General features: G+C 40.8%; 2 protein-coding genes across 2 annotated transcripts in view; both read right to left on the bottom strand.

The window, feature by feature from the left end:
• Positions 1-4,991, bottom strand: part of LOC107692606 (transmembrane channel-like protein 3) — a 7,488-nt gene extending 2,497 nt beyond the window's left edge. The window contains exons 1-5 of the mRNA XM_016491787.1: positions 4,981-4,991; positions 4,762-4,840; positions 4,553-4,595; positions 3,438-3,702; positions 3,265-3,336 (exon numbers count right to left, since the gene is read on the bottom strand). Coding sequence (XP_016347273.1) covers positions 3,265-3,336; positions 3,438-3,702; positions 4,553-4,595; positions 4,762-4,840; positions 4,981-4,991 — 470 coding nt within the window. The remainder of the gene's footprint in view (positions 1-3,264; positions 3,337-3,437; positions 3,703-4,552; positions 4,596-4,761; positions 4,841-4,980) is intronic.
• An 820-nt stretch (positions 4,992-5,811) lies between these two features.
• Positions 5,812-19,594, bottom strand: part of LOC107692963 (transmembrane channel-like protein 3) — a 27,152-nt gene continuing 13,369 nt past the window's right edge. Inside the window, exons 13-17 of the mRNA XM_016492218.1 lie at positions 13,324-13,608; positions 11,757-11,885; positions 10,728-10,795; positions 10,422-10,427; positions 5,812-5,941 (exon numbers count right to left, since the gene is read on the bottom strand). Of these exons, the coding sequence (XP_016347704.1) occupies positions 5,812-5,941; positions 10,422-10,427; positions 10,728-10,795; positions 11,757-11,885; positions 13,324-13,608 (618 nt within the window). The remainder of the gene's footprint in view (positions 5,942-10,421; positions 10,428-10,727; positions 10,796-11,756; positions 11,886-13,323; positions 13,609-19,594) is intronic.

Genomic DNA, 19,594 nt, shown 5'->3' with positions numbered 1-19,594 from the left:
ACTCGACGAACAGGTTCCACTTCAAGGCGTAAGCGTGTCTCGTAGACGGTGCTCTCGCCGAAGTGATGGTGTTCACTACCCCCTGGGGTAGGTCACCTAGAACCTCCGCCAAATGGTGCCCCGTCTCAGAGTCAGTAGATCCCTCCTCAGAGGAATTGGCCAAGGAGGGGCTGTCGCGAGGAGCACTAGTTCGGGGAACCAGGTCCGAGTGGGCCAATACGGCACCACTAGCAAGACTCGCTCCTCGTCCTCCCGGACTTTGCACAGTGTCTGTGCGAGAAGGCTCACTGGGGGAAACGCATACTTGCGTAGGCCCCGCGGCCAGCTGTGTGCCAGTGCGTCCGTGACGAGTGTTCCCTCGGTCAGGGAGTAAAACAACTGGCAGTAAGAGGTTTCTGGAGAGGCAAAGAGGTCTACCTGAGCGGCCCTGAAACGTCTCCAAATCAGCTGGACCGTCTGAGGATGGAGTCACCATTTTCCCGAGAGCGTAGCTCGAGACAGCTTGTCGGCCATACGGTTGAGCAGGCCCGGAACCAGCGCGAGCCACCCCGAGAAACCAATCATCCAGCCTCGAGGGCACGGGACGCGGTGGAGGTTTTCACTCGAGCCCTACCCCCGCGGCGGCCCATCTCTGGATCCGATCCAGGCCTTGCCACCGTCCCGGAGGGCGGCAGCGTGGGCGAATCCTCATCGGACAGCTCTCCCTCCGATGCTGGGCATCCTTATAAGGACGATCCGTCATCTTTATAAAGACGCACCCGTGTAGCTCTTTTAGAGAAATTTGCTCTTTAGGAAATGCTCTTTTAGTGCTGAGGCGCACAGGGGAGATGGCCGCTTGCAACACGACAGGGGTAGTGCAGCCTGAAGTGCGCAACCCACTCGACACTGGAACGACCATCGATGAAGCGCCATCTCGCCAACACAAGAAGCTTCCGAGAGCGTGCTGAACTCATAGTTCTCGAACAGACACAGTTGAGCAGAACGCGGTGTCGCTCGGCTCCGAAGCGAAAAGCTGGTATGCATTGCACCTGCTGCCTTATTATACTCACGCTGTGATCAGCGGCAGCTGGATGCAATAATTGCAAGCCAATGTGCATTGGCTCGTTTAGTTTACACTCGAAGTAGATTGGTCTATCGAAGCGATATCCCAATTCGTCGGTCACCGACGTGACTCGGAGTGTCCAACTGAAAGGGAACAATAATGTACAGTATGTGGAAAATAATGTGTTTTTTGAACCTTAAACCGCATAAACACATTGCATTACACCAAATACACAAATTAATGTTCTTTTTATCAACGTCGTATGACCCCTTTAAAGGAATAGTTCAACCAAAACTGCAGTTCTTTTTTTTTTCATCATTTACTAAGTAGTTCCAAAACCTTTATTGTTCTTTCTTTTGTGAAACAAAAGGAGATGTTAAGCCAAAAAAAAAAAAAAAGGATGGTGATTTGTACTGTAAAGGACTAAAAGCACCATAAAAGCAATCTGCCCACATTCTTCTTAAGAGCTCACTTTGTGTTTCACAGAAAAAGGAAAATAATGTAGGGTTGGAATGACATGAGGATGAGTAAATGATGACTATGTTTTCAGTTTTAGTGAATAGTTCCTTTAATTAAGTAGTATGAAGTGCATTGCATTTTATGAAATGAAAAATGCCAAATGAAGTTTTACTCTCAAAGTGCAAGCACTAATGACCCTGTCTGTGATCTGATATGATAGAGCAATATATATATATAAAGGTACAGATACAGATAGATATTTAAGTTAGTTTTTTTAAGTGAAGCTCTTTGAACAGCATCTACATTTACATTTATTATTTTAGCAAACACTTTTATCCAAAGCGACCTACAAAGAAAGAACATCACAAGCAATGTATCCGGAGTCAATGCTTCATGAGACACACAGTGCCAAGTATAATATAAGTATAACATCAAATGCAGAAAAGTATAGAAAGAGAGAAGGATTTTCTTGACTTTTTTTTACTTGTCCCTCAGTTTAATAAATTAATTAATTAAAAATGCACATTTACAGTAATGCACATAAACAATTTAAGTCAAGCAAGCCAGTGTTCTAAAGGGTTTAAAAGCAGAAATATAAAGTTTGTATTTTGTTAAAGCACTTAACATTAATTATTCAGAAAGTGTTTACTGCAGTTTTTTGTTTGGTCAGTAAAGCAGTCTAAATTATACTTTTTGAGCTGGGACTAATTTTCTAAGTGGATGAACTTCTGGTTATGATTTACTGACATAATTCCTGCAGTGCAGTTTGCTTTATGCATCCTTATGCATATCAAGCTGAAGTTACACGGTATGACAAATTAAATATTTGGATACATTACTTTACACCGACACAGCATCAGCAAGTGCTTCTGTCACACTAGTCTTACATTATGTCAAAACCTATAATGTTTAAATATAGAGGCTGTGCTTTTGAAACAGTGTTTCAAGTGTAGTATTTTACTTTACCCACTGTAGCGTTTGGACCAATCAGACACACCATTTTTCATTTTTAAGTGTTTATGTAGTATGTTAGACTAGTTTAAGTGTTTATGTAGTTAATAAAGCCTTACTTGTATCACACTTGACGTTGTTCATTGTTTGCTCATAACTGGAGTCACTTAATCATGCAGATTTATGCTACAAGCTCTTTGTAGAGTTGTACAGTAAGAAAGTTATTTCCCTTAACCAGGAAATTAACGTTCTTAGAATTGACAAGACAGTTGACCCTGAGAGGTCAAGTAAATATCTACAGCGGATCTAAATATTTATAATTAATTATAACTAGTTATGATTAATTATTCATATTTCCCCATGAGCTGATTCGCTACACCACCTTACTGTAATCCAGTTTTATTTTAGTATTATTTATATACTATTATAGTATTTACATTTTAATAATTTTGTTATGTGATTGTGTCATTTTTATTATTTTTAATGTTTTTATTTAGCGCTTTATTTTAGTTTGCGAATTTTTTGTTTTTTATTCAATATTTATCATTTATTTCAGCTCCATTTCAATTTACAAAAATATTTTAATAATTTGAATTTTAGTTACAATTGTACTTACAACACAACTGCAATCGTTATTTTTACCTTTAAAAAAATTAGGACCGATATTATTTTCTGCAGTAATCTACATGCTGTTGATAGAGCTTCTTTTGTATTGAATACTGGAACACTGCTTTAATAGATTACCCTCATAGGTAAAAACGAAATTGCAGAATTATGTTTTTTCATAACCAAACTTCATGAATATACCAAACCTGATGGGTATGTACTCCACTCGTCGTACTTGTCTTTGAGGAACTGAGGGGTTGCTGTACATTCTGAAAGCACTACATGGGCAGAAATGGAGGGCAGTGACGCTAGCTTCATGAACTGCAGATGTATGGAAGCTAAGCAGCAGTGAAATATAAAGCCACAGATCAGCACAGACCTACTGGCCACAGGCTCTGCTTTGTGTTTCTGCTGCACGGTAACAGAGGGGCTCCGAGTCGCTCCGGCGGCTCTAGCGATGTCCGGCCGTGAAGCCGACTGCGTTATGGTTCGGATGCTGTTGCCGATGCGGACGGGAGATTCGAAGTTGGTGACGCTACCGTTGCGGCGCTGAGGAGAGGCTGAGCGGGCGGACGACTCCATACTAGTAATGTCGCTCTCTTGTTCCGGCTTTTTATCGCTGCCCTCAGGTGCCTGCAGACGCGCTGTAAATCACACATTTACACACCCAAATGTCCAGCCAACTGGTGACAAGCTGATATTGGCTTATGACGTTATATATTGTGAGTAGGGGAGCGCTTGGCACAAAGTAACGCGGGGTAAATTGTAACACGTGGTTTAAATATTTCCACACATGCTAGCATAACCAAATTTACAGCATTTACTAGTTACCATATCAACATTATCTAGATAAAAAAAGTGCACCAAAATTCAAAAGTTTTTTTGAAGATATCGCTGAACATTTATTTTACCATAGTAACATGTCAACATATTCTGTTACACCAAATACACAAAATAATGATCTTTAAAATAGCATCATATGACCCCTTTAATCTCCAATCTGTTATTGATCAGTTTAGATTATTTTTTAATGCTTCGCTAACTGTCAGAAGACAGTAACCGGTTTTAAATTCCAGTTGCGCAGCATTATTTTATTTGAAATAAATAATTATTTTATTTTATTGACAAAATATTTTAGTTTGTCTTGTATATTTTTTTCATGCGATCAAATAACATTTTAAGCTGTCATATGGTCATGTTACAAGTGCCCCTCAGCTGTTACAATGTACCCCACCTATGGGGCATGTTGTCACATTTCACTTCCAATTTTTGAGGGTAAATAAAGAAAAACGTATACACTGTAATTATGAAACAAAGCAACATATTTGTACTAGACAAGTGTGAAATTACTGTGGATAAAAAAATTATACTCTGAATCTTATACTTTGTGCCCCGCTCTCCCCTACATAACTTTGGCCGTTACTGCTCAGCAGGCTGAAATGGCCCGAAACGTTCTCTTGTATTCGTAATGAAGATAGTTTACAGACAAAGTACCTGCAGCTAACTGAAATACTTTCTTCTTGTCGTCTGTCCTCTCCTGCAACAGGAGATTTAATTAGCGTTATAAAATAAACTGCTGGAGAAATTAGATTATATGAAATCCAAAGACCTCATCCTGTTTCGCTCAGGTTCCTTATTGTAAATCACGGATCTGTTAAATGAACTGAAATACATCATGATGATATTCAGTTTCGAGTGCTTACGGTCTGCAGCTGCAGTCTCAGCTGGCTGTTGGTGACTTTGAGTGATCTAGCGATGGCCTGGAGGTAGTAGATCAGCATGCTGAAAGAGACAATGACGAACAGCACAAGGTTGAGTAACTGAAGGCATGTGTCCTGCTCGCCTGGTCGAATTATGCTGGCTTGACAAAACCAACATGCTGATATTGTAGCCTACATACAGGGGTAAGGACTTTTTCTAACTCTCCAACCATAGGCCAAAAACTTGTAAATGTAAATCCTAAAGTTTTCAGTCTACATCCTCCAAACTCAGCAGCAATGAAGCTATGCTCTTCCTTAATTGAATCAACCTGTGTTTTTCCTAGAGCACACTATGAAAAACACCTACATTACCATATATCCCACTTATTGTTAAGGGGGGGGGGTCAGTATTTTATTATTTATTTTTTTATAGTTGTCTGATCATCATCAGTCTGTCTGTAATGACATGAAGAAACAGAACAAACTGAGACAAACTGGCAACATCTCCAAGATGCTTCAAGAGACCTACCTGCAAATGAATGTTTGGAAATGTAAACTGATATTTTGTACTGACACACTACAGCAAAAGATAGAAATAACTGACTTTAAACCATTTTTAGCTGGTGAAAATACTAGTGGCCTAAGACTTTTGCACAGTACTGTATATAAAAATGATTTTTGAAGAATTATGTGACAGTGAAGACTGGAGTGATGATGCTGAAAAATCAAGCTTTGCGTCACAGGAATAAATTACATTTTAAAATATATTGCAGTAGAAGACAGTTATTTTAAATTCGAATAATATTTGACAATATTTCTCTTTTTACTCTATTTTTGATCAAATAAACGCAGCCTTGGTGAATAAAAGAGACTTTTGAGATCTCCTAAAACACCTTAGTAGCCATGCATAACCACACAGAACATTCTAAGAAGAAGCTAATCTTTCAGATAAAACTTTGTCAAGCCAACGTCTGTTTGTTGTTGGTAAGACTGCCTTTTTCTAGCTTTTTTCTCAGTGGTAATTAAGGCCAGTGTAGAGAGAAGTAGGCCTACTTACAAGAGTAGCAGCAGAGCGGGCAGCACCACCACAGGACTGGTGACGTAACTCATCACTTTACTGAACCACAGCGGAAAGTCATTGGCAATGGTTTCAGAAATGATGTCGTAAATCTTCTCCTGGCCACTACAGAGCAGCAGAGGAAATGTGAAGAAATGCAGCTGCGTACTTTAATGCAAATTTTAAACAATTCTTATACTGCGCTAATATTTGATTCTGAATGGTGAATCATTTTGCAATGCAATATTTTTGTAGAAGTGATGCTAAACTGTATGAAGCAGGCAAATGATTTTCTACATATTGGTGCTTGTCACATCTTAAATTAATTTCAACTCAAAAAATGTTTACGTGCATTTATTTTGAACGTAGCTGTGTAGTTAGTAAGATAGCCTTCCTGATAACGTTCGGGGTTCAGACACACTCTCTCTGTTTAAATCTAGATTAAAGACATCTCTTTGGCCAAGCATTCAAATAATGCATCTCATAATCTTGTACTGCAGTTATATCTGATCAAATGCACATTATTATTCTTTAGTTTGGGTTAAACAAGTCAATTTTGCTTGGTTGGAACAGCAGCTACGCTAATTATGTCTCTATTTGTTTCTCTGTTTTTGCCACGGGATTCACATCCCGTGGTAACTAGGATTTACACAAGCTTCAGTCTGGATCCAGAACACACTACCACATTTTGCTATAGGTTTGATTGCATCATATAATAATTGCTGTTAATAGTGTTCATCGTCTGTTTGATTACGTATTTAATTGATTTGTCCGTACATTTCTGCCATATGTACATTAACTGACAGTCACCACTGATAAGCTACCACTAAATATATTGTAGAAACTTAATTTGCTGTAAAGTTGTTTTGCAACGATTTGTATCGTGAAAAGCGCTATACAAAAACGTGAATTGAAAAATAAACTTGAATAACCTACAGTTTACTAGGCATCATTGCAAAATAAACCTCTAGAGGGTGATACAAATCTGATCACATGGATTTATTTTGCACATGATCAGTTGACTGTAAGATTTTGTTATTAATTGCTTTAGTATAACTTAGAGATACTATAGTATTAATTATTTTTGTATTTTCGGTTTCAGTTATTTTAGTGCATAAAGTTAAACTAAATGAAAATGTAAAATGTTGCCTTAGCAAATAGCTGAAAAAATAATAATGCACAAAAAAATATATATATATATATATACTGTATATATCTACACACAACTATAGTATATGGCAGTAGTTTGTTTGTAGCATGTAGTGTATACTGTTTGGTTTCTTTGCATTTCCATTAGTGCCACCAAACAAAATTGCTAAAATAGTGATAATTTCCAAAAAAGCTACCAAACACTCCCTGCATCTGCAATTTAATCTCATCCCAAACTCACACCAATGTTTCAGTCAGTATCGCTGTGTCGACCTATTCGTGATTCAGAGTAATGCTTTAACACTTTGAAGGGTAGTCAACAGCAGATGGCTTACTTACAGTGGGTACGGAAAGTATTCAGACCCCCTTAAATTTTTATGGCTGCAATATAACAAAGAGTGAAAAATTTAAGGGGGTCTGAATACTTTCCGTACCCACTGTATAGGTGTCTCCACTTATTTCCGGGATACGAGAAAGTATTTCAACATCCAAAAAAATAATACACATCACCTTAAATGAGATTAGATTTAAATGCAGCCCCAAAGAGGACAGTTTTATTTACCTGAATGGTCCACAGTACTGAGATGGCCGGTACCTTACGATGGCAAAAATGGTCGGTAACATACACAGGAAAAGCATGAAGAGAAGCATCGCCAGATAGAAATTATTTGATCTGGGGAATAAAATAAATTTCAATTAAGAACCGTTATCTACTTTGAATTCACTCAGGTAGACAATGAAACTGATCATATCTGATAAGTTACACACTCCCCACCTGCAGTGGGACGATTCCTTTTTATCATTTATAAAACACAGCACTGAAGATGAAATACGCTTAGACTACACGGCAATGTTTCGCCTCACATCTGCGACTGACTGATAAAGCTATGAAGATACAATTACATAAATCTTAAAAGGAGAGCGAGACTGATGCTTTGACCAACCCAGTCGCTTGTCACACTGAAGTATCCACTGTTATCTCTGTACTCACCACACTGGAAAACGAGAGGGATTTGAATTCAGTCAAGCAGAGAGCAAAAGTGTTGCGTTCAGAGAGTCCCTGAGCCATACACTGAATGCTGGCTGACTTCAAATTAATCTCACAGCTCGTAAAAAGCAAAATTGTTTCACATTGCAGCTCTTGTCAGAGGAATTTACACTCCTCATTGTTTTCCAGCAAAGGAAACATGTAGAAATAGGCTGGGGATCTTTTTAAGTAAGAAAGATGTAGAAATAACAGTTATTTGTTGTAATGCAATCTAAACATACCTGGATTTGACAAAAGCCTGCCAAACTCGGTTTAGGTTAAGGGTCGATTCGACTAACTCTGTTCACTAACCATATGCAATGCTATACAATTGTAAGAATAAGCAATTTTTGTTGTTGTCCAAACTGAATGTAAAATGCAACAGTTCACCAGCTAATCAGAATGTATTTGATGTTTACATTTAGATTAATATGCATATATTATCCAAAGCTACAACAGCCTAACACTCCTTGCCGAGGTATTAATGTCAACACAGTTTTAAGTGAATGTAAACAAACAGGACAAAAATTGATCATGCTTCAAAATATGGTATCTGTGCAAGCCTTGCAGTGCAAATGTAGAAATGCTGAATATATCTATTTATAGATTCCTTTCCGCCACTGTCAGTGCTTCATTTAAAGTGGTCTTGTGCTTTAGGGTTGATGTCAGCTCTGTCAAGCGGTTTTGGCGGGCTACCTCTTACTGCCTACAAAAGTGTGCAGTGTCAAATATAGGAAAACATCAAAGGCCAAGAGCTGCAACTTACAAACACTGAATAATAAATGTCAACTGCAAACATTAAATATTAAAAGAGATTTGATGATTAAAAAGAATCAAACAAAGCTCCTTTAGTATTTTAAATGCACCTATCTATCATAATGTGTGCAGTTTTAGTATTCTGGATATCGGATTATTATACGTTGATTATTCACATCCACTGATTACTTACATACACTTTGGTTATTACAAGACAGAAAGAATGAGTAATGTTCAGCCAAATTCCACACATCTTTATTAAAAAAAAAAAACTAAAAATACTTGCATCAACCTGCTCAACTGGTCCCAGGATTAATGAAACCAGTATTTGTAATGGTTTTATTATAAGCAAATGATGACAGATTATCCAAGCTCAGCTCCACTAATAAGCCAAACTGCCTGAGTTCTCACATCAAAACATTAGATTGGTGCTACTGGAACAGTGCAGCACTGACCTCAGATTAGTTCTAAATGAATGTATAACCTCTAATGACCTAATTCTGCCTCACTGACCTGGAAGCCCTAAAGACCTGATGATGGGGAACATTACAGGTCAGCACAGCCCAGCTCCGCAGGTACATCAAGCCGACAAGCTTCAGGACGTTAAAGGCGGGCAGACAGGGTGAAAAGAACGCTCCCATCCTACAGGGAGAGACAAAGACACCGGGAAGATTTATTTCCCATCTTAAAGGAGTTTTGCTTGTGCACCTATAGCTTCAGACAAGTCATTATTGTGTGATTACAGTCTGAAGCTGGAGGGCAATGGAGCATTGAGGACCTGTGTAAAGAGCACCTCAGGAACAGGAGAGTTTATTGCAGATATAGATAGGAAAGCTCATATATAATAATAACGATTAACACAGAGAGAGATAGTATTTTAAATTAGGAATGTGTATTAGAGATAAAAAGCAGTCACAGTAAATGTAAAAAAAAAGATTGTGATACATTTCCTTTTATACTGATGATCATATCTTGGACAATGTATTGATAAATGATGAATCATCACTCACTTATATTAAAAGAGATTTGATGATTAAAAAGAATCAAACAAAGCTCCTTTAGTATTTTAAATGCACCTATCTATCATAATGTGTGCAGTTTTAGTATTCTGGATATCGGATTATTATACGTTGATTATTCACATCCACTGATTACTTACATACACTTTGGTTATTACAAGACAGAAAGAATGAGTAATGTTCAGCCAAATTCCACACATCTTTATTAAAAAAAAAAAACTAAAAATACTTGCATCAACCTGCTCAACTGGTCCCAGGATTAATGAAACCAGTATTTGTAATGGTTTTATTATAAGCAAATGATGACAGATTATCCAAGCTCAGCTCCACTAATAAGCCAAACTGCCTGAGTTCTCACATCAAAACATTAGATTGGTGCTACTGGAACAGTGCAGCACTGACCTCAGATTAGTTCTAAATGAATGTATAACCTCTAATGACCTAATTCTGCCTCACTGACCTGGAAGCCCTAAAGACCTGATGATGGGGAACATTACAGGTCAGCACAGCCCAGCTCCGCAGGTACATCAAGCCGACAAGCTTCAGGACGTTAAAGGCGGGCAGACAGGGTGAAAAGAACGCTCCCATCCTACAGGGAGAGACAAAGACACCGGGAAGATTTATTTCCCATCTTAAAGGAGTTTTGCTTGTGCACCTATAGCTTCAGACAAGTCATTATTGTGTGATTACAGTCTGAAGCTGGAGGGCAATGGAGCATTGAGGACCTGTGTAAAGAGCACCTCAGGAACAGGAGAGTTTATTGCAGATATAGATAGGAAAGCTCATATATAATAATAACGATTAACACAGAGAGAGATAGTATTTTAAATTAGGAATGTGTATTAGAGATAAAAAGCAGTCACAGTAAATGTAAAAAAAAAGATTGTGATACATTTCCTTTTATACTGATGATCATATCTTGGACAATGTATTGATAAATGATGAATCATCACTCACTTACCATATCATTCCTTGGTTGTATATCAGATGAAGAACATTTTCTGCGATTTTAAATTCACCATATTCTGGCTGGAAAGGGAATTTAATTTAATTAAAAAGGGAATTTATAAAGGCATGGTATAGAAGAGGGTTTCCCAAACTGGGGTTTGCTTCACAAGCTGATGAAATGTTAATAATTAAAAACATCTTAAAATGTAAAATTAAAATAAATAAAGCATTTAAATAAATGACAATGAATCTTACTAAAAAAAAAAAAAAATATTTTCATTTTTATGGTTATGTCATGTGACCCTTAATCAAAATTAGAGAACCGTGAATATGCAAATGTGTTGTTAAATTACTTAAATATTAATGTCAAATTTCAGGAAGTACTTCAAATAAATATTTTAGGTCAAAGGGGTTCGGCTGATAAAAAAATGTTTGGGAATCCCTGTTACAGAAAAATCAGAATCTAGAACAAAAATGACAACTTCTAAATTCACTTCTATTGACATAATGTTTTTAATCATATCAGTAGGATATGATTAGCACACATTATTTTCTGCAGTTTATGATACTGAGGTTTGTTATTTTTTGAAGGAACAATTATATTCCAGTGGTAATCAAAAGCACATCACAGATGCTGATGAAAAAGCTTAAAAGTGATGTGTGTAATATTTTCAATATTAAAATACTTCATCCTGTATTCCTGTCTCAACTTAATTGACTGAGCAGATACAGAAGCATTTGATCAACTAATGCCCAATAGTCTGTGAAACCTGTTTGAAAATATTTTGCTATTCTGTTTGGTTTTGCTGGCGGCACAGATGTTACACACCTTATCGTTAACTTGTATTGAACCTGAAGCATTGCTTTAAATGTGTTAAATTTGTTAAATATGTAAAAAATATGTGACCCAAGTGGAGACCTACACAGTTTTTGGTGGTGTTTGAAAATGTGACCAATGTTTTCAACAGGTGCAGATTCCAGGCAGGGCTATCTATCGCTCATTTATCTACTTGAAAAACCTTTGAAAGTGCAACCGACTTACAAACTTGCTCTCCAAGTCCCAACAGCAGCAGTCACTCAAGTATCGAACCACCAGTCCCCGGATGAAATCAATAAGCAGGATACTTGCCACCGTGAAGATCATATCAATGATGGAGAGCTTTAACATCTCCTGTAAATAAGATAAACAAAACAAACAGTCTGCATTCACCTTCCTTGTGCAGGGTGCAATTTTACCCCTCCGCAGACCATCAGTATCAATCACCTTGGATTGAAACCAAGAGAAAGTCAGCGCTGACAGCACTTTCATTAAATAAAAGCCGGGCTGGATATTTCAAGCCACGTTTCCAATCCATATTCCTCTCTTCCAGAGGGAAACATTCTTACACTGTTTGTCACAATAATGCCTTTAATAAATAACAGTGTAGCTTGGAATTGAGATATTTCATTAGTTCACTTGAAGGCAAGATTGTGTCATAGTGGTTAAAGGATGCCAAGCATGTCTGCTAGCATTTCTACCAACACCCACAGTTAAAAATAATTGGAAAAAGTAGCTCAGAAAAGTGGTATTAGTTCTAAGAAAAGCTTTTCAGAATGACTTGTTTGAAGATGCCACTTTTATTTATTTATTTATATTTATTAATTATTTATTTTTAATATATTATATATTGTTTCATATTTAAGGAATTTTTGTTGTGACATACACTAATATTTTAAGATTTTATTGTTTTTTTTTTTTGGAAGTAAAATATAATTTTTTGGAAATAAATGAATAGTTTTATTTAGCAAGTAAATATTAAACTAATCTTAAGTGACAGTAAATCCATTTATATAAATGATTAAAACAAACAAGGGATTACTATTTCAAATAAACATCTTTTGAACTGTCTATTCATTAAAGAATACTATAAAATGTATCACAGTTTCCACTAAAATATTAAGCAGCACAACTGTTTTCAACATTCATGACAATAAACAAATCAGAATATTAGAATGATTTCTGAAGGATCATGTGACAGTGAAAAGTGGAGTAAAGATGCTGAAAATTCAGCTTTGCATCACAGAAATAAATTACATTTTACAATATATTCAAATACAAAATAGTTATTTTAAATTGTAATAATATTTCACAATATTACTGTAAAACAAAACATTTAAAAATCTTACCGACCCCCTACCTTTTGAATGTTAGTGTGCATTTGTGAGATATATTTTTAAGAGCTTCATTTTGCTTGGCCATATTTTCAAGACATTGAGAAAAAATGTAGGGAGGAACTTTATTCTATATATCAGGAATTGATTGAATCAAGCATTATGAAAACATTTTGTTTACTTGGTATAACAATGATGCATTATGCCAAATAAAAACCAGAATTAAAGTACATTTTAGAGATTTAAAATATTTTGCTTTCAAGTTTCATTTTTAAGACCAACCAGAAGGCTCTGCCAACTGGTAACGTCAGCAGTGAGTCAACAAATGTGCTAAGTGATAATTCTAGCTAGCACCTATGAAGGGTTCATTCCTATCCTCCAGTCAGATGTGGAAACCAGGAAAGCCCTGAGAAGCTAAATCTGGATCAGAGAGCAATGATTTTGATGTGAGCGAGTACCTGGCCGACATATGTTTCCCAGCAGGGGTCCTGCTGTGATCTGGTGTTGTACTCATAAAGGACAGTCTGGTTTAGCAGAGACTGCATTCTCATCGGTTGTGCGGAGGATGTGGTGCTCTTGATGGTGGTCATGCTGTTGTTGAGGTCCAGGAGAGTCACGGTCAGTGTGCTGTTCCGCCGCTCTGTGACATCCGGGACGATGGTGGACAGGTTGTCCTCAGTAGGCTGGGAAATCGTCGCTAGGTATGATGTTGAGTCAGACAGGTTTCCTGGACCCCCAGTGATCTGAAATAATTCAAAACATGTATGGTTTGTTTGCTTGTTTATGTTATGTTAAATTTAATTATTTTTTTTTTTTTTTTTACAAAAATAAAGTAAATTCTCTAACTAAAGGGTGGTAAAAATCTGAATATTTTCACTGCACAAATATCTATTGATGGTTGTTAAATGAATGTTCTGATTTCATTAATTCATTCAAACATTTTATATATTTTCAGCTGAGTAATACATCAGAAAAAAATAGGGCTGCTCAATTTGGGAAAAGAACATTTAATTTTTTCTCTTTTTTTTTCTGATAAAATTGTGAATGTGATAAAACGTGCTTGTTTGTACTGTGTAAAGTACTGCACAATTTGGCCAAAAAATTGTGATTAAATATCAATATCACTATAAAATAATAATAATAATCATAACAATACTCATTATTATTACATAAAATATTAGACAAAATAAACATTACTATTCTAATATTTCACTGTGAAATTAAGGGTGTATTCACACCTGTCTTGTTTGGTTCGATTGAATCGAACTCAAGTTCGTTTCCCCTCTTGGTGCGGATCTTTTGGGCAGGTGTGAATACAGCAATCGCACTTGGGTGCGGACCAAACAACCATACCGAGACCCAGCTGAAGAGGTGGTCTTGGTCCGCTTCCAAACAAACTCTGGTACGGTTCGTTTAAGGTGTGAATATGATCCGACCCAATTGCAGAAATCACGCTCAGAAACAGACAGCTTGCACATGTAGTGCTGTTTTTTGCGTTTCAATCACTTGTTTTTAAACCACAATGCTTAAAAATGCATGCAAATGATGAGTTCTCGTGACCATGGCGCACACCAACGTGACGTGAGCGCGCTAAATAGGCTAAAGCTTGCCGCAAAAGTTACCATGTATATGTTGGGGGGAAACAGTAAGGAGATATTTAAATTATTTATTCACGAGTTCACGCTTGCATATAATTAGCTGAAGTATGGTAATGCATATTTGGCCGGGGAAGGGCTCCGAGCTCGGGAATGGCCCGAACCTAGAGTACCCCCCCCCCCCCCCCGTATAAGTGTAGTATGAACTCGAAGTGAGGAGATGGGGCGAAGGAGGGATGCTGATAAACCGTCAATGGCTAGAGGTAAGTCAGCTGTATTTGTATCATGGTGTTGATTAACTTGGGTGTGTTCCACCTGTGTTAATTAGGCTAAGTATCTGACGTGCTCCTCCCGAACATTGTTATAAAACATAATTTCACGAGTTCACGTTTACATATAATTAGCTGAAGTATGGTAATGCATATTTGGCGTGCTGTCCGGGAAAGGGCTCCGAGCTCGGGAATGACCCGAACCTAGAGTACCCCCAAAAAAGCAACTGAGCAAAGGACAGCCGCCAGACTGAGAACCCCCCCAAAATAAGCACTGAGAACTGGCGGGGGCTGATGTTTTGAGAAGTTGCCTGGTTGGCAAACCGGAAGAGCCTACGTACTCAGGTGAGAGCGACTTAAGCGTTGGGAGGGTAGGCCCTACCGGCTGCTGGCATTAGACTACGTGGTTTGGGGCGCCCGGTCGGGAGGGCTCGAGCCGATGCTCAACGGGAGCTCACATCGTTGGAACGGGTGAGCCCTACCGGTCGATGGGGGAGGAGCAGTGTGATTGTATAGTCCTACCAGGAGGGCCCGAGTTGCCTCGACTGGAATAGCTCGCGGTGTCTGCGTTTGCTAATCAGTGGGCAGAGGGCAAAATGGCTGGCCGAGAGGGCCCATGAAGCCTCCGACTGGAGATTAAGACTCAGGACTACGGACGTGTGGGTCCTCTCGGTTTGGCAGAAAAAAAGGCTCTGGGCCGTCCGGCAAGGAGGACTCTCGGGCGACACCCGACGGGAGATCAAGACTCACGGCATCGGATGGATAAGTCTCAATTGCGGGCGGCAAGTATAGATGCCCAACCGGGAGTACTCTCGCCGACATCTGACGGGGCTTTGGGACGTCCGGCAGGGAGGACTCTTGCGACACCCGACGGGAGATCAAGACTCGCTGCATCAGACGGGTAAGCCTCGCCGGGCGGGGAGAGAGAAAAGGAAAACCCGACTGGGAGGGCTCTCGCAGCATCCGATGGGGTATCAGACTCAGAACATCGAACAGGTAAACCTCGCCAGGCAGGGGGAAAAGACGTGAGGTTTAGCTGAGAGGTTTCTGACAGCGTTCGGCGGGAGGTCGAGACGGAGAGGCCTTTTTGGGCTGCTGATGTTGCTGCCCCAATGCGAAAGGAATGGCTGGAGAAATTCTTTGCTGGGATGCCCGATAATTGCAGGACGGATCTGAGGTGTTTTTGGAACCAGAAGCGAGTGACGGGTTTTTTGGAGTCGTCTAAAAATAGTGGTTCGTGAGGGAGTTTAGCCTGAGAATTCCTAAGGCGGAGGTACTCGAAGACTGGTATGGTTGGACTGGAGAAGAGAGATTGAAAATGTAGATAAAGTGACCTTTCTTGGCTTGGTCTGTCTTGCTTTGTTTGATTAAGAAGGAAATTGTTTCGCTATCGAGTATGGTTAGGTCTGAGACGGTCGGGTTGATTTTTGGATCGAATTCGGAAGAGATGGTGAGTTCCGAGCATCTAAGAAACCCGAAAAAAGCTAGAATGAACATGGCGTCGAGTGTGCGGGCTGTACTGAGAGGCTGGTAACCTGTACGGAGGGTGTGGATACATTTTGTGAGGATGTCTAATGTTATGGGTTGTCTGGAGTCTGGACAGGTGGGCTGGGATCGCTGGATTCCTCTGATCAGGAGGGAGGTTTGTGAATTGCTTATTTCGGGCGAGGGAGCGCCGAACATCAGCTTGTGGAAAAATTGGATGCCACTCAGGTAACCTTTGATGGATCCAACTTGGAGACCCTTAACACTGTTAAGAAAAGGGATGAATGAGGTGATTGAAAGTAGGGAAAAATCGGGGAACGGTGTGTTGTATGAGCGGTGGAATGCCTTGAAGCATCTCCACGCTGTCACGTATGACTGAAGGGTTCTGGGAGAAACTGCTTGGAGGATAGTGTCGAGCGATGCATCGAGAAGGGGTTTTAATGGGTGGGTTACGGGAATATTAATTCTGAATAATGAGGTACTGGAGTTGGGAATTAGTCCGCCTCTGGAGCCAGCGTCCTGAATTTCTGAAACATAAAGCGAGACAGAGTCAGCAATTTGGTTTTCTGAACCTGGAACGTGTTTGGCAATTATTATAAATTGGTCGCATGATGCGATCCATATTAAGCGTCTAAGGAGAGGCGTGAGCACGGGAGAATGAGAACGGCTTCCGAAGCCAATTGAGGGAGCTGCATCTGTAAATAGTTGGATGTCAACGGGAGATGAAACGAGGTTGTTGTAAAAAAGGCAAAGGCCATTCCATTGTTTAAGGAACATTATCCATAACTTGAGTTCGTCGCAGCATGCGTGAGATAGGGGAATGAGGTCCTCGAGCGCGTGGACCGAAGATGCGAGTGAGAGAAGATGCGAGATGAAAGGGCGGCCTTGGGCAATGATGCTCATTGCGAAGTTTAAGTGTCCGAGTAGAGAAAGGAGTTTGCGTTTAGAACAGCTTGGGCTGGCGAGGAGGGTAGAGGAGATGAGGATTATTCTATCGATCTTCTCCTTGGGCAGGGAGAGCTGAAATTTAGCTGAGTCTAAGTTGATGCCGAGGAACTCGATGAACGTAGTGGGACCCATGTTTTTTTCCTGAGCGATGGGGATCCCAAGCACGGAAAAAAACTTTTTGGACTGTGAGGATGTGGGCGGCTGGGATTGCGTCGAGAGGTGAAATGACCAGAAAGTCGTCTAGGAGGTGAATAAGGTGGGGCATTGCGTAATTATTGGACAAGATCCAGCAAACGGCTTCTGATAACATGTCGAAAATTTTGGGGCTGCTTTTGCATCCAAAGATTAAACGGACGGCGAAATAGAATTTCCTGAGCCAACGTATCCCGAACAAATGCCACGAGTCCGGATGAATAGGCATCACTTTGGAGGCAGAAGTGATGTCTATTTTTGCGAGCCAGGCTCCTTGACCCGCAATTTTAATCAATTCGACTGCCTGATCTATGTCGTGGTACTTGAGAGAAAATTCGTCAAGAGGGATCAAGCTATTAATGCTTGGGACCGTGGAATTATGTGGTGATGATAGATCGATTATTAGGCGTTTCTTACCTGAAAATTTCCTAGTAGCCACTCCGATGGGGCTGACGCAAAACGTTTCGAAGGGAGGTTTATCAAAAAGGCCGATCATAAAGCCTGACTTGACTTCTTTTTTGATTAAGTTGTCTACGACATCGGACTCTGCGTGGGTGGATTGGAGATTATTGCAGATGAAATTTTGGGTAAGCGCGCATTCGACGCCGAGGTTAAAACCGTGTCTGAGGCCAGACAGAAGATAATTAGTGAATTCTTTGTCTGGGTGGTGAGCGAGTTCGATGGTCAGGCAAGAAATATTCACGGGAGTCGATAGGTAATTTTTAGATTTTTTATTCACAGCTTTAAACACTGGGCAGACGATGCGGGCGTGAGCTCCGCCGCAGAAACTGCAGATGTGAAGAAACCGGCAGCGCTGTCTGATGCATCTCCCGTTGTTAAATGAGATGCATGGCTGCCTGTTATCTGCTTCTGATGGGGCTGGTTGTTCGGGACCCGAGTTTGCAGTAGTTGCGGATCTTGGGAAGTAGCTGGTGGATTTCACCGAGGAAGTATGAGGGCATGAGGGTATAGAGGGGTTGATTTGTGGGCAAGTCATGGTGCAGTGAGCGACTGACCTACAAACCGCACAAGAAATGTTCCTGCAGCCTAAAAATACCCGGCTGTGGAGATCTGGATCGAGTGCGCCCCAGTAAGGGCACTGGTTCCATTGGGCGACTCGTACTGCACATTTTGCAGAAAAAAAGCTTGTGGTACGTGTGAAAACAGCTCCCTCCGTAGGACAATGCGAGCTCGGCTATAATTGACAGATAATCATTGAGTTTGCGTCGCCTGTGGGGGAAGGCTGAACAGATGATCTCGGTGAACCAACAAAATGCAATAGTGAACTCAGAAAAAGAAAGACGTCGTGATGAAAGAGGATTTGGGTTTTTTAAAGTGACTGAGAAATCCCCGCAGTCTATTTGACGGTTTGAGTCGGAAGTGGGCAGGAGGGAAAGAAGAGAAGAGAGATCGACGTCCGCACCTGCTAATATCTGCGCTCTGATGTTGTGAGCCACTTGGGGAGGTTCAGAGGCGACGGCGTTTGATGGGGCGGGCATTTGTTTAGCAGTGAAGAGCGAGTATTGTGATTTCGCTTGGAGGAGAGAGTTGAAGGGGACTGGGGGCGGGGTTGTGTTTGCCAGCGAGTACGGCCAAGCGCTTGCTTGGGCCGCGGGCCCCGCGCTGGAAGGGGCGGGCGACGGGGCTGTGTGTGGTGGTCAGTACGGCCAAGTGCTTGCTTGGGCCGCGGGCTCTGAGCTGGAAGGGGCGGGCGGCGGGGCTGTGTGTGATGGCCAGTGCGGCCAAATGCCTGCTTGGGCTGCGGTCCCTGAATTGAAGGTGGCGGGCGGCGGGGCTGTGTTCGATAGCCAGTGTGGCCAAGCGCTTGCTTGGGCTGTGAGGTCTGAGCTGAAAGTGGCGTGCGGTGGGGCTGTGATTGGCAGAGAGCTGCGGCCGGTGTCGCATGCACCCTTGCGGCGGCGGGATCCGGGGCGCGGCCCAGGCTTGCTGACGGCCTGACACCGCGGCTTGATAATCGCGTAGAGCTGTGCCTTGCCCGAGAGGAAGACGGTGTAGTCCGGTGAGGCATATCTGGAGGTTTGTCTTGCCTTTTGCCCTTCTTTGGGGTTGGGGTGGACTCGGGAGAGAGGTTAGTTAGATGCAGATTTGTGTACAAGTCATATAATTCTGCTTTGTTTAACTTGCGTGAAGGCTGGACGTCGGATTTGGTCAGCGCTTGCCTCAGACTCGACACGGTCCACTTTCCTATTGGTGGAATCGTTGGCCTGGCCGAGCGCTAG

The sequence above is a fragment of the Sinocyclocheilus anshuiensis genome, unplaced genomic scaffold (genome assembly GCF_001515605.1).
Source record: "Sinocyclocheilus anshuiensis isolate Anshui unplaced genomic scaffold, SAMN03320099.WGS_v1.1 scaffold45, whole genome shotgun sequence".
NCBI lineage: Eukaryota > Metazoa > Chordata > Actinopteri > Cypriniformes > Cyprinidae > Sinocyclocheilus > Sinocyclocheilus anshuiensis.
The sequence above is the reverse complement of the archived record's forward strand: the minus strand, read 5'-3'. Positions and strand labels throughout refer to the sequence as shown.